At 44.9% G+C, this 15,754-nt stretch overlaps 1 protein-coding gene across 5 annotated transcripts in view; it reads left to right on the top strand.

Moving 5' to 3' along the window:
• The first annotated feature begins 13,322 nt into the window (after nucleotides 1-13,322).
• Nucleotides 13,323-15,754, top strand: part of CEACAM1 (carcinoembryonic antigen-related cell adhesion molecule 1 (biliary glycoprotein)) — a 21,593-nt gene continuing 19,161 nt past the window's right edge. For all 5 annotated transcript variants that reach the window (XM_011936543.1, XM_011936542.1, XM_011936540.1 and 2 more), the window contains exons 1-2: nucleotides 13,323-13,525; nucleotides 14,405-14,764. In XM_011936543.1, the coding sequence (XP_011791933.1) occupies nucleotides 13,462-13,525; nucleotides 14,405-14,764 (424 nt within the window). In that variant the 5' untranslated portion in view covers nucleotides 13,323-13,461. The remainder of the gene's footprint in view (nucleotides 13,526-14,404; nucleotides 14,765-15,754) is intronic.

The raw sequence follows: 15,754 nt of genomic DNA, 5'->3' as shown, positions 1-15,754 counted from the left end.
CTCGTCGGACTGCCAGCGGCTTGGACGATCGACCGGACTAAAGACAATCCTTTAAAACTCACCTTGCGCCATCAACAACCTAAACTGTAAATATGATATCCCTTTCCCTCACAATGCTTTTGCTTGTACAGGCCTTTATCTGGGAGACCCAATCACAGGGGGCCTCATCCCCGGTTGCTTGGCGTTTTTACTTAACTGAGAATTGGACCGACCATGCCCAGACACAAAAAGAGAGCCAGGTCTTGGCAACGGCTGACTGCCACCCTGCAGGGTGTCAAACGGCCATCTATCTAAATTTCTCTGATTTTGCCACACAACCAGGAAAGGTCACCCCCACTATCTGTTTTCTCTTTGACCAACAAATCACCTATTGTAAAGATTCTTGGGTCGAACAGAATGTCGGTTGTCCTTATGGGTCCTGTAAAATCCACACTGCCAAAACTCTCACAGCTTCCGAAACCCTCTCCGGACAACGCTATAACTCTCATAATTTTTTCAAAACCAACTTAGGATATACATGGGTTGTCTGGGATCCGTGGGACTCCCGCTGGACCACCCGATAGAAAGGGGCCATGTACATGACCCCAAAAACGTGGCCCAGCAGCAACCTTTACCTTTGGCGCTCTCTTGTTCAGATCCAAACCACCCTCCACGCTACAATCCAGAAACAGGAAAAAGAACTAAACATACAACTCTCAGCCTTAACTTCCCCCCACCCCTTCTCTTGGTTATCTCTACTAAGAGAGGGATTACTGCTTGCAAACGCCACCAGTCTAGGCAATCTCTCTGCGTGCTTCTTCTGTGCTGCTCTAGGGCAACCACCCCTGACGGCCGTCCCACTCAGGGGCCCCTTCAATAATTTTCCTACACACAGCTCAGGACCCTTCCTCCTCTCTGGTGTCCCCCTATTCTTGAGCCCCGGGCAAACACAGGTCTCATTCTGCTACTCAAATGCTAGCACCTCTCTCTGCAATACGACCTCTTTTCCTAACACAACTCTGTTCGCCCCTCATGGTTCTTTCTTCTGGTGCAATGGAACCCTACATAAAAATCTTTCCACCCGGGCCACTAAGACCCTCTTATGCCTCCCTGTCACACTGGTGCCCCAATTAACCTTACGAACCCCTGCAGAATATCTGGGATGGGACAACATATGGGACAGCATACCATCCCCCAGAACAAAACAGGCTATATTTCTTCCCCTGGTGGCCGGCGTCTCACTCACCACATCCGTAGTTGCAGCAGGACTGGCGGGAGGGGCCCTAGGCCATTCTCTACTCACAACTGCTAAACTCTCCCAACAATTCTTCATAGCTATGGAAGCCTCTGCCGAATCCCTAGCCTCCTTACAAAGACAACTAACTTCCCTCGCCCAGGTTACCTTACAAAACCGACGCGCCCTAGACCTACTAACAGCTGAAAAAGGGGGAACTTGTCTCTTTCTCAAAGAAGAATGTTGTTTTTACATAAATGAATCAGGGTTAGTAGAGACACGGGTCCAACAGCTACACAAACTCAGCACAGAATTACAACAACAAAAATTTACCTCTGCAGCTGATAGTTGGTGGGCATCCTCCATGTACTCCCCTCCTAATGCCCCTCATAGGGCCACTACTTAGCCTACTCCTCCTCCTTACCATAGGGCCCTGCATAATATCCAAAATTATAAACTTTATTAAAGATAGAATCAACACAGTCCAACTAATGGTCCTTAGAGCCCAATACCAGCCCGTCATGACAACAGAATCAGTATAAGACCCAAGATTGGCTCTTAAAGGTACCAGAGACAGGGAGGAATGAAAAGACTAAAAGGCAGAAATGAAATCCACAGGCAGACAGCCCAGGCAGCACCCCGGGCCTGGTTAAAGATCGACCCCTGACCTAACCGGTTATGTTATCTATAGATTCCAGACGTTGTATGGACAAGCGTTGTGAAAGTCCCTGTCCTGTTCTGTTCTGATTACCGGTGCTTGCAGCCCCCAGTCACGTACCCCCTGCTTGCTCAATCGAAACCACCCCCCTCCCACCCATGGTTAAGCAAGCAGTTTGTCTAAAAAAAAACCCCTAGACCTTTGTAGTTTAGAAAGGGGCGGGAGCCAATCAGAAACTGCCGAATGTTCAAACTTCAAAATGTCAACCAATCCCAATCTTGTAACTGCAAAAATACTCTAATCTTCTGTAACCTGTTTGTGCCTTACTATAAAAAGTAGGCTTGAGCTCTGCTCGGGACCTCTCTCTTGCCCTCCTGACTACGCCTGTACGGAGAGAGGTCCGGGTTCAAACCTGGAATAAAGTGATCCCGGCCGCTTGGCTTTGACTTCGGTTTCTGGTGGTCATCTTTGAGGGGGGGGTCTCGGAACTCAGGGCACAACAGGAGAGGGAACTGGGCAGAGTCATGAGGACTTTATTCTAGGCCCTAGCTCCCAGATGACATCTCTAGACACACCGTGAGTCAAAAGGGAACCCACTGCCTTGAATGGAAGGACCTGATCCTGGCAGAACTCATCACCTGCTGACTAAAGAGCCCCTGGTCCCTGAATAACCAGCAATGATACCCAGGTAGTATGCAGTGGGCCTTGGGCTCTGAGACATGCTGGCTTCAGGGGTGACCTAGTGCATTCCCAGCTGTGGTAGCCATGGGGAGAGACTCCTACTTGAGAAAAATAGAGGAAAAAGTAAAGGGGACTTTGTCTTGTGCCTCAGGTACCAGCTCAGCCACAGTGGGGTAGAGTAACAAGCAGTCTCTTGGGGTCCCCAAGTCCAGGCCTATGTTCTTGGAGAGCATTTCTGGACCTTCCCTGGGCCAGAGTGGAGCCCACTGCCCTGAAGAGTGAGTCCCAGGCCTGGCAGCATTCACCACAAGCTGATGGAAGAGCCCCTGGGCTTTAAGTGAACATCAGCAGAGGATGGGTGGAATCCCCTGTGGAACAGTGGTGCTGGTGGAAAAAGGGGAAGGAAGAGCAGGAAGGACTTTGCATTGTTTGAGTGTCAGCTTAGCCACAATTGTTGGTTTGTTTGTTTGTTGCGACGGAATCTCATTCTTGCCACCCAGGCTGGAGTGCAATGGCATGATCTCTGATCACTGCAACCTCTGCCTTCTGGTTTCAAGTGATTCTCCTACCTCAGCTTCCTGAGTAGCTGGGATTACAGGCACCCACAACCATGCCTGGCTAATCAGCCACAGTTTTTGACTCCAATCCCTGGCTCCCAGACAGCATTTCTAGACACATCTGAGGCTTGGGAGAAGTCACCACCCTGAAGGGAAGGGCCTTGGGCAAGACCCAGTGCAGTGCTTAGGTCTGGCCCAGCACAGTCCCAGTGGTGGTGGCCACACTGGCATCACCACACTCCCAGTTTCAGGTGGCTCTGCACAAACAGAAGGATTCCATTTGTTTGAGACAAATTAAGGGAAAAGAACAAGAGTCTCTACCTGGTAATCCAAAGAATTCTTTCAGATCTTATCCAAGATCACCAAGGTAGTACCTATTTAAGTCTGCAAAAACCACAGCATTCTTGGGCTTGGGACCCAAGTGCCTTCAAATACCTGGAAAGCTCTCCCAAGAAGGACAGGCATAAACAAGCCCAGATTACGACATGAAGACTAAAATAAATACCTAACTTTTCAGTGACCAGACACCAACAAACACCTATAAGCATCAACACCATCCATGAAAACATGACCTCACTAAACAAGCTAAATAAGACACCAGGAACCAATCCTGGAGCAACAGAAATTTGTGACCTTTCAGACAGAGAAATCAAAATAATTGTTTTGAGGAAACTCTAAGAAATTCAAGACAACACAGAGAAGAAATTCAGAATCCTATCAGATAAATTTAACAAACAGGCTGGGCAGAGTGGCTCATGCCTGTAATCCTAACACTTTGGGAGACAGAGGCCAGAGGATCACTTCAACTCAGGAGTTTGAGACCAGCCCGGGCAACAGAGTGAGACCCTGTCTCTATAAAATAAAATTAAAATGTTAACAAAGAGATTAAAATAATTAAAAAGACTCAAGCAGAAATTCTAGAGTTGAAAAAATGCAACTGACATGTTGAAGAATGCAAGAGTCTCTTAATAGCAGAATTGATCAAGCAGAAGAAAGAATTCATGAGCCTGAAGACAGGCTATTTGAAAACACAGAGGAGATTTAAAAAATGAAGCATATCTATAAGATCTAGAAAATAGGCTCAAAAGGGCAAATCTAAGAGTTATTGGCCTTAGGCCAGATGCAGTGGCTCACACCTGTAATCCCAGCACTTTGGGAGGCCAAGGCAGGTGGATCACAAGGTCAGGAGATCGAGACCATCCTGGCTAACATGGTGAAACCCCGTCTCTACTAAAAATACAAAAGAATTAGCCAGGCGTATGGTGGGCGCCTGTAGTCCCAGCTACTCAGGAGGCTAAGGCAGGAGAATGGTGTGAACCCAGGAGGCAGAGCTTGCAGTCAGCCGAGATTGTGCCACTGCACTCCAACCTAGGTGACAGAGCAAGACACTGTCTCCGGAGGAAAAAAAAAAAAAAAAAAGGTATTGACCTTAAAGAGGAGGTAGAGAAAAACATAGGCACATAAAGTTTATTCAAAGGAATAATATAAGAGAACTTCCCAACCCTAGAGAAAGATATCAACATTCAAATACAAGAAGGTTATAGAACACCAAGCAGATTTAACACAAAGAAGACTACCTCAAGGCATTTAATAATCAAACCCCCTAAGATCAAAGGATTCTGAAAGCAGCAAGAGAAAAGAAACAACATACAATGGAGCTCCAATACATCTGGCAGCAGACTTTTCAGTGGAAACCTTACAGGCCAGGAGAGAGTGTATGGCATATTTAAAGTGCTGAAGGGAAAAACCTTTTACCCTAGAATAGTATATCAGGCAAAAATATCCTTCAAACATGAAGGAGAAATAAAGACCTTCACAGACAAACAAAAGCTGAGGGATTTCATCAACACCAGACCTGTCCTATGAGAATTGCTAAAGGGAGTTCTTTAATCTGAAAGAAAAGGATGTTAATGATGAAGAAGAAATCACCAAAAGGTACAAAACGCACTGGTAATAGTTAAGCACACAGAATAGTATAACACTGTAATTGTGGTGTATAAACTTCTCTTATGCAGAAAGACTAAATGATGAACCAATCAAAAATCACAACTGTATTAACTTTTCAAGACACAGACAATACAATAAGACACAAAGAGAAACAACAAAACATTAAAAAGTGGGGTGACGAAGTTGAAGTGTAGTTTTTTTATTATGGTGTATAAACTTCTCTTATGCAGAAAGACTAAATGATGAACCAATCAAAAATCACAACTACATTAACTTTTCAAGACACAGACAGTACAATAAGACACAAAGAGAAACAACAAAACATTAAAAAGTGGGGTGACGAAGTTGAAGTGTAGAGTTTTTATTAGTTTTCTTTATGCATGTTTGTTTATGCAATCACTGTTAAGTTGTTGTCAATCTAAAATAATGGTTTTAAGATAGTATTTGCAAGCCTCATAGTAACCACAAATCAAAAACCATACAACAGACACACAAAAAATAAAAAGCTAGAAATTAAAGCATACCACCAGAGAAAATCACCTTCACTAAAAGGAAGACAGGAAGGAAGGAAAGAGGAAAGAGAAGACTGCAATAAATAAAAACAGAAAAACAAATAACAAAATGGCAGGAGTAAGTCCCTACTCATCAATAATAACATTGACTGTAAATGGACTAAATTCTCCAAAAAAAGACATAGAATGGCTGAATGGCTGAAAAATAAGACACAATGATCTGTTGTCTACAAGAAACACAGTTCACCCTTAAAGATACATATAGACTGAAATCAAAGGGTTGGAAAAAGATATTCCATGCCAACAGAAACCAAAAAAAAAGTAGGAGTAGCTATACTTATATCAGACAAAATAGATTTTAAGACAAAAACTGTTACAAGGGACAAAGGGGGTCATTGTACAATGATAAAAGGGTTAATTCAGCAAGATGATATAACAATTGTAAACATATATGCACCCAAAACTGCAGCACCCAAATATATAAATCAAATATTAGAGAGGTAGACCCCAATACCATAACAGCTGGAGACTTCAACACCCCACTTTCAGCATTAGACAGATCTCCCAGACAGAAAATCAACAAAGAAACATCAGACTTAATCTGAACTATACAACAAATGGACCTAATAGATATTTACAGAACACGGCATCCAATGGCTGCAAAATACACATTCTTCTCCTCAGTACATGGATCATTCTCAAAAATAGGCTATATATTAGGTCACAAAACAAGTCTTAAAACATTCAAAAAATTGAAATAATATCAAGCATCTTCCCTGACTACAATGGAATAAAACTATAAATCAATAACAAGAGGTATTTTGGAAACTATACAAACACATAGAAATTAAACAATATGCTCCTAAATGGCCAGTGGGTCAACAAGGAAATTAAGAAGAAAATTGGAAAATTTCTCAAAACAAATGATAATGAAAACACAACATACAAAACCTGTGGGATACAATGAAAGCAGTACCAAGAGGGAAATTTATAGCTCTAAGTGCCTATATCCAAAAAAGAAAGAGAAGAACTTCAAATAAATAACCTAAAACCTAATGATGCATCTTAAAGAACTAGAAATGCTAATAACCAGAATATATAAGGAGCACAAACAACTCTATGGAAAAAAATCTAATAATCCAATTAAAAGAAGAGCAAAATAGCTGAATAGACTTTCTCAAAAGAAGACATATGAATAACAGACAGGCATATGAAAAGGTGCTCAACATCACTGATCATCAGAGAAACACAAATCAAAACTACAATGAGATATTATCTTGCCCCAGTTAAAATGGTTTTTATTCAAAAGACAGGCAATAACAAATGCTAGCAAGGATATAGAGTAAAGGGAACTCTTGTACACTGTTGGTGGGAATGTAAATTAGTACAACCACTATGAAGAACAGTTTGGAGATTCCTCAAAAAACTAAAAATAGAACTATCATACAATCCAGCAATCCTACTGCTGGGTATATACCCAAAAGAAAATCAGTATATCAAAGAGATATCTGCATTCCCATGTTTGTTGCAGAGCTGTTCACAACAGCCAAGATTTGGAAGTAACCTAAGCGTCCATCAGCAGATGAATGAATGAAGAAAAGGTGGTACCTATACACAATAGAGTATTATTCAGTCAAAATAAAAAAAAGAATGAGATTCTGTCATTTGCAACAATATGGATGGAACTAAGGGTCATCATGTTAAGTGAAATAAACCGGGCACAGGAAGACAAACATCACATATTCTCACTTATTTGTGGGATCTAAAAATCAAAACAATTGAACTCATGGAGATAAAGAAGAGAAGGATGGTTTCCAGAAACTAAGAAGGGCAGGGGCAGGATAGGGAGAGGTGGGGATGGTTAATGTTATAAAAAATATATATAGAAAGAATGACTAAGACCTGCTATTCAATAGCACAAGGGGATTATAGTCAACAATAATGTAATTGCACATTTTAAAGTAACTAAAAGAATATAATTGGATTGTTTGTAACACAAAGGATAAATGCTTGAGGGGATGGATACCCAATTTTCGATGATGTGATTATTATACAGTGCATACCTGTACTAAAATGTTTCATGTATCCCATAAATATATATACCTATTATATACCCACAAAAATTAAAAATTAAAAAAAATAATTCCCCATTGCTCCCTGCCCCCAGATCTTGATAATCTCTAATCTACTTTCTGTCTCTGAATTTACCTATTCTTGATTTTTCATATAAATGGCATCATATATATATGTCACTTTGTTTCTGGCTTATTTCACTTAGCATAATGTTTCCAAGGTCCATCTATGTTGCAGCATATGGTCAGAGCTTCACTCCATTTTAAGGCTGATTGACATTCTCTTGTATGTATCACCGTATTTGTTTATCCATTCATGTGTTGATGGACACTAGGGTTGTTTCTACATTTTACCTATTGTGAATAATGCTGCAATGAATATTCGCATGCAAGTATCTGTTTGAGACCGTTTTCAATTCTTTGGACATATACCTAACAATTAAATTGCTATTTCATATGATAATTCTATGTTTAGCTTTTTGAGGAACAGCCAAACCATTTCCCACAGTGACTGTGCCATCTCATAATCCTACCAGCAATGTATGAGCATTCCAGCTTCTCCACATAATGCCAACATATCTTATTTAACATTTTAAATGAATTGTAGCAATTGTTTTATGTGCGGTGTGGGGTCTTACTGTGGTTTTGATTTGCATTTCACTAGTGACTATTGATGCTAAGTGTCTTTTCATGTGCTTATTGACTATTTGTGTATCATTTAGAGAAATGTCCATCAGAGTCCTTTGCCCATTAGTAATCAGGTTTTTGGGGTTTTGTTATTGCTGAGTTGTAGCAGTTCTTTATATTTTCTGGACATAAAACCTTATTCATATAATGGTCTGCAATTTTTTTCTCCCATTTAGTGGGTGATCTTTTCACTTTCTTGATAATGTCCTTTGATGTACAAATGGTTTTCATCTTGATAAAGTCCAGTTTATTTTTCCTTTTGTTGTTCATGTTTTTGTGTCATATCTACAAAGTCCATTGCCACATCTGAGGTCATAAAGATTTATCCTTGTGTTTTCTTCTAAGAGTTTCTTATGGTTTTAGCTCTTATACTTAACTCATTAATGTGTTTTGAGTTAATTTTTGAATATGGTGAGAAATAGAGCTCCAAAATTTCATTTCTTTGCAGGTGGTTATCCAATTGTCCCAGCACCATTATTTGGAAAGATTATTCTTCCCCTATTCAATTAACTTGGCACCTATATTAATTGGGGTCCTCAGAGAGAGACAACAGGATAGAGATACAATTGTAGACATAGAAATAGATGTAGATATACGAGGGGAATTTGTTAGAGGAATTGCCTTGTGTGAATACGGAGGCTGAGAAGTCCCATAATTAGCCAGTTGCATGCTGGAAAACCAGGAAAGCTGGCAGCATGGTTCAGTTCTGACCAAAGAAGCCATGGTGTACTCTCAGTCTGTGGCTGAAGGCCAAAGAACCTGGAGTTCTAATGCCCAAGGGCAAAAGGAAAAGGGCATCCCAGCTCCAGGAGAGACAGAAAATTCACCATCCCTCTGCCTTTGTGCTCTATCCAGGCCCTCAACCAAGTGGATGGTGCCCACCCACAGTGAGTGAGGGCAGGTCTTCCTTACTGAGTTCACTGACTCCAATGCCAGTCTCTCCAGGAAACACCCTGACCGTCATACCCAGATACAAGGCTTTACCAGCTATGAGAGTGTCTCTTAATCCAGGCAAATTGACACCTAAAAAACCATAGCACCCTTGTCAAAGATCAAGTGACTGTAAATGTGAGGGTTTACGTCCAGACTCTCAAGTCTAATCCACTGGTATAAGTGTATCTTTATGCCAGTTCCACACTCTTCAGATTACAGTAACTTTGTAGTAAATTTTCTTTTTTAAAAATATGTGCATATTCATATTTTGCTATTCTGATATATTGCACTGTGGTAAAGTCAAGGCCTTCAGTGCATTCGTCACTGGAGCAAGGCACACTGTACCCACCACATAGTAAGTTTTCAGATAAGGAAATGTGAGTCCTAGCCGGGCACGGTGGCTCACGCCTGAATCCCAGAACTTTGGGAGGCTGAGGCAGGTGGATCACCTGAGGTTGGGAGTTCAAGATCAGCCTGACCAACATGAAGAAACCCCGTCTCTACTAAAAATACAAAAACTTAGCTGGGTGTGGTGGCGCATGCCTATAATTCCAGCTACTCGGGGGGCTGAAGCAGGAGAATCACTTGAACCCAGGAGGCGGAGGTTGAGGTGAGCCGAGATCGTGCCATTGTATTCCAGTCTCAAAAAAAAAAGAGAGAGAAAGAAAGAGAAAGGTGAGTCCTCCAATTTTCTTTTTCAAGATTGTTTTAGCTATTCTATCTGTCTTTATTTTTTGTTAATGTATTTCAATAGTTCTTACTGGGGACCATTCCCTGACCTGCTTCCAGGGGAATCTGACAATCTGGAGACCTTTTTAGGAACTTGAACTAAGTAGAAAAAAATCTTTTTTTTTTTTTTTTTTAAGACTGAGTTTTGCTCTGGTCGCGCAGGCTAGAATGCAATGGTGCAATCTTGGCTCACTGCAACCTCCGCCTCCTGGGTTCAAGTGATTCTCCTGCCTCAGCCTCCAGAGTAGCTGCGAGATTACAGGTGCCTGCCACCATGCCCAGCTAATTTTTGTATTTTTAGTAGAGACGAGGTTTCACCATGTTGGCCAGGCTTGTCTTGAACTCCTAACCTCAGGTGATCCACCTGCTTCGGCCTCCCAAAGCGCTGGGATTACAGACGTGAGCCACCGCACCCAGCCAATATCCTCATGTTATTTGCTGAGTTGCTTTGTTAAAGTGTGAGTTGCCTGCCATGAACGAATGAAGAGACATTTGAAGCACCTGCCGGAATGAGAATGCACACCACCTTCTCTCTCCCCCTGTCCTGTGCCCTCAGGCCCTCTTCACCCAGGCCCAGGTAGCCCCATCCAGTGGCCTCCACAAATGGATTCCTCCTCAAGCTGGCCCACAGGCCTTCCTTCCAGCAAGTGACTCACCTGCAACCTCCTCCACACAACTGAGCTAGCGGTTCTCAGACCTTCTCTGAGGTCCCCCAGGAAGGGTGATGATCTCATGTAGGTTCACTCGCATTAGGTGACACATTCTCACAAACAAACTGGTCTGTGCGCTAAAGCACACAGCCACAGCTCCTGAGGATATTTTGCCATTGCCAAGTGTTGTTTGTCATGAGATGAGAGGTAAGAAAACAACATTTCACATCATGATTTAGCTCTAAATGACTTTTTTAATTGTTTTTTTAATTGACACCTAATCATTGTACATATTTATGGGTCCATAGCGAAGTGATACATATAAGGTATAGCGATCAGGTCAGGGTGATTAGCATATTCATCATCTCAAACATTTAGCATTTCTTTGTGTTGGGAACATTCAATATACTCTTTCTAGCTACTTGGAACTATATATTATTGTTAACTATAGTCAGGCCGGTTGCGGTGGGTCACACCTATAATCTCAGCACTTTGGAAAGCCAAGACGGGAGGACTGCTTGAGCCCAGGAGTTCGAGACCAGCCTGACCAACATAATGAGATCAGTCTCTAATAAAAAATCAAAACACTTGGCAGGGCATGGTGGCTCATGCCTGTAATCCTAGCACTTTGGGAGGCCTAGGTGGGAGGATCACTTGAGCTCAGGAGTTGAAGGCCAGCCTTGGCAACATAGTGAGATCCTGTCTCTTTATTTAAAAAAAAAATTGAAAAATAAAACAAAACATTAGCCAGGTGTGGTGGCATGCACCTATAGTTCCAGCTACATGGGAGACTGAGGCAGGAGTATCACAGTGGTATAGAACATTAGAACTTATTCCTCCTCCTATCTAGCTGTGTTTTTTTTCTTTTTTTTTAAGACAAAGTCTCACTCTGTCGCCAGGCTGGAATGCAACAGCGCAATCTCGGCTCACTGCAACCTCTGCCTCCCAGGTTCAAATGATTCTCCTGCCTCAGCCTCCCAAGTAGCTGGAATTACAGGTGCCTGCCACCACGCCTGGCTAATTTTATGTATTTTTAGTACAAACGGGGTTTCACCATGTTGGCCAGGATGGTCTCTATCTCTTGACCTCATGATCCACCCGCCTCGGCCTCCCATAGTTCTGGGATTACAGGCGTGAGGCACCGTGCCCGGCCTATCTAGCTGTAATTTTATATCCTTTAATACATCTTTCCCTGTCCCTCCCTTCCTCTACCCTTCCCAGCCTCTGGTATCCTCTGTTCTACCTTTTCCTTCCATGAGATCAACTGGTTTTAGGTTCCATATATTAGTAAGAACATGTGGTGTTTAACTTTCTGTTCCTAGCCCAGTTCCATTCATGTTGCCACACGTGACAAGATTTCATTCTCAAGCCCCCAAAGACACCTCACTAGGCCTTTGTTTTTTTGTTTGGTTTTGTTTTGTTTTTGTTTTTGTTTTTCAAACCTCTGGGACAGATGGCTCCTTCTGAGGCAGCCCATCCCCCTGGTGGACAGTTCTCTCGAATCTTGACAGAAGTCCTCTGGACAACTCACATCCTCTCCCTGGGCTCATCCTGCACTGCATGGAGCTGGGCAGCCTGGGGACCCTTAATGAACAGGACCTGGGGTGAGTTGACCTTGAAGCCTGGAGGTCAGAGCCCACGTCTGCCCACAGGTCAGGGCCAGCTCACATCATGTGGACCCTGGTCAGCCTCCCTGGGGTGGCCCTTGACAAGGCTGTAGGTCTCATCTTGCCCTCCAGGGGGAGACATTGCACACAGACAAAACTCAGGAAACAGATTCCCCTGGTTATGAGCCAGGCTTTGCTAAGGAGGTGAAGGTAGAGCCCACTTTCCATCCCTTGCTCCAAAACACCCTTCCTGGCCCTCCCATGTACCTGTTCTGTCCCTTCCTGGGTCCTCTGAGGACCCTGTTCTGAGAGGGGTCCCTGTGCATCTCCCCACTCCCTCCTAGTACCACCCGTGGGGAAGGTGTAGTGACCACAAGACAACCAGCCTCGCAGAGGACAGAGACTACCCAGGATGGTCAGGGAGAACATGGACAGACCCTGAGCCTCAGTTCAGCCAACAGACACAGAGAGGGAGGGTCCCCTTGAAGCCTTCCCCAAGGACAGTAGAGCCCAGAGCCACCCAGAGTCATCATAGTCCTCTCTTCCCAGGACCAACAGGACACCTTCCCCTCCATATCCAGGAGCTGCAGCTCCACCTGAGACCCCTGGGCCTGGGTCTCTGTCCCTGGGTCAGAGGCCAGGCTGGTGACACTAGAGACAGAAGGCTGGTCCCTCCCCAGTCATACCCCAGTGAGCCCCTTTCCATCCCCCAGAGCCACCTCTGTCACCTTCCTGCTGGGTGTCTTCCTACCTTCCCAGAGCACTGGAGAGCATGGGGAGACCTGGAAGCTCACTGTGTTGCAAAGAAAATAATTACCACATTTGGATATGCCAGGGTTTTCTGTGTGCTACTGACAGACCCATAGCCAGGACACAATAGAGGTCAGTGCTGGAGAGGGGGGATCCTCCTCCCTTGATGAGGACAAAGGTCCCGTCAGCCTTGATTCTCAAAGTGTGGTCTGGGAAACCAAAATGTAGACAGAAAGAAAAGAGAAAGTAAGGACAAAGGGGCAGGAACGAGAGGAGAGGAAACAGAGCCTCCTGGGCAAACCCCGCCCCAGCACACATCATCAGACAAAGGTCCGGGCCCCAGGGAGGAGGCTCAGCAGAGAGGGTAGAAAACAGCAGAGTTGACAGTCACAGCAGCCCTGCACGAAGCGTTCCTGGAGCCCAAGCTCTCCTCCACAGGTGAAGATAGGGCCAGTAGCAGACACCATGGGGCACCTCTCAACCCCACTTCACAGAGTACGTGTCCCCTGGCAGGGGCTTCTGCTCACAGGTGAGGGGAGGACTCCCTGGGAAGGGGCGGAAGGAGGGTGCACAGAGAATGGCTAGGGTCCCCTGGGGAGGATGGGGCTCTATGAGGCGAGAGAGGGCTTCTCTTGGAGCCAAATAGAAGAGAGGCCATGAAAGAGGGATAGAGATCATAAAAGGAAAGTCTCAGTGATCTGAAACTGTTAGTGAAGAAACGATCTCCCATTTTTTACCTTTTCCAAGTGAATCATCAATGAGCAATAAATTTCAAAAACTGATGACAATAATCACAATTTGAGTCAGCGTGACAATTAAGGAAAACATTTTAAAAGGGGCATTAAACAGAGCCCTGAGCCACCAACCTCAGATTTTGGCAAATAAACCCCAGGACGTGAAGGGCCCTGGGAATGCTCAGGAGCTCATCCACAGGAGTCTGCAGCCTGTCCCAGGCACTGCGGTGCAGCCAACATCACACAAATCCCTGCCGTCACAGAGCTCACGCTCTCATGAGTGGGGAAGACAGACATGCAAAGAGATCTAGAATGTGAGGTCAGGGGTAGACAAGAGCCCTGGAGGGAACAGAGCACAAAAAGGTCAGAAAGAGAAGACCCAGGGTCTCTAGGGGGAGATGTCAGGGAAAGGATCTCCCAAGAACACCCTGATGTAAGCAGGATCTGAGGGCAGTGGGGAGGGAGCCATGCAGATCCCTGGGGAAGAGCATTCCAGGGAAATGACAAGGTCAGAGGCACTAAGGGAATGGGAGTCACACTGCTGTCCTTGACCCAGTAGGACACACACACTCCAAGGTGGAGGGGTGAAGAGACCTGCTCAGGACCCAGGGCCCCGTTTTTCCACCCTAATGCATAGGTCCCAATATTGACCGATGCTCTCTCCTCTCTCCTAGCCTCACTTCTAACCTTCTGGAACCCGCCCACCACTGCCCAGCTCACTATTGAATCCAGGCCGTTCAATGTCGCAGAGGGGAAGGAGGTTCTTCTACTTGCTCACAATCTGCCCCAGAATATTTTAGGCTTCAGCTGGTACAAAGGGGAAAGAGTAGATAACAAACGTCTAATTGTAGCATATGTAATGAGAACTCAACAAACTACCCCAGGGCCCGCACACAGCGGTCGAGAGACAGTATACTCCAATGCATCCCTGCTGATCCAGAACGTCACCCAGAATGACACAGGATCCTACACCATACAAGTCATAAAGGAAGATCTTGTGAATGAAGAAGCAACTGGCCAGTTCCGGGTATATCGTGAGTGATTCCCCATGACCTCTGGGTGATAGGGGGTTAGTTCTACTTCACATACACGGGATTGTCAGGCCTGGTTTGTACCTGTGTCCCCCTCTGCATTACACCCCACGTTAAGGTTTGAGCATTTCGTGCAGGACACACACTAAGGGATAGACACCAAAATATCAAATTTCTTACTCAGGAGTCCTGATTCTGCAGACACTTGCTTCAGAGGAAGGACAGTCTGATGTGAGTAACTTATCGAGGGGAGCCCCCGGGACCCTCCTGGTGAACATGTCCCTAAGAAAGACCCAGTAGGACTCAGTCAGGGTCTGGCCTGAGGGGCCTTCTGGGATCCTCACAGATAAGCTCAGCCCTGGGAATCCTCTGCTCCAAAACACTATCCCAAGGTTCTCGACTCCTGGTGACCCTGAGAAGCCTGGGCCAGTGCTAGATTGTGGCCTCCTGGGCCGGGCTGACTGGGAACAAGAATTTGAGTTATCCAAGGGCTGTGGCTCCTGGAGCTGGTAACCAGCCAGGGTTCAGGCATTAGAGCCTCAATTGGGCAAGGACAGAGCCTCATCCTTCACCTTAGTCTCGGCCTGGAGAGGACAGATGCACAAGCTCCCCAGGCCATCAGCCAACTGCCCTGGGGGCTTAGGAGATGCCATAGGAAGTGCAGCATCCCCAGGAGGAGGAACAGAGGAGACAGGATGCTCCTGAAAGCTCCTTGTCCACCAGGGATCAGGCTGAGAGGCACTCTCACAGAATCCAACAATAATAGATGCTGCGGCCGGGCGCAGTGGCTCACGCCTGTAATCCCAGCACTTTGGGAGGCCGAGGCGGACGGACTATGAGGTCAGGAGTTCAAGATCAGCCTGACCAACATGGTGAAACCCCATCTCTACTAAAAATACAAAAAAATTAGCCGGGCATGGTGGCGCGTGCCTGTAATCCCAGCTACTCAGGAGGCTGAGGCAGGAAAATCGCTTGAACCTGGGAGGCAGAGGT

Source organism: Colobus angolensis, unplaced genomic scaffold (genome assembly GCF_000951035.1).
Source record: "Colobus angolensis palliatus isolate OR3802 unplaced genomic scaffold, Cang.pa_1.0 Scaffold154, whole genome shotgun sequence".
NCBI classification, from domain to species: domain Eukaryota; kingdom Metazoa; phylum Chordata; class Mammalia; order Primates; family Cercopithecidae; genus Colobus; species Colobus angolensis.
This window is presented reverse-complemented; position numbering and strand designations above follow the sequence as displayed.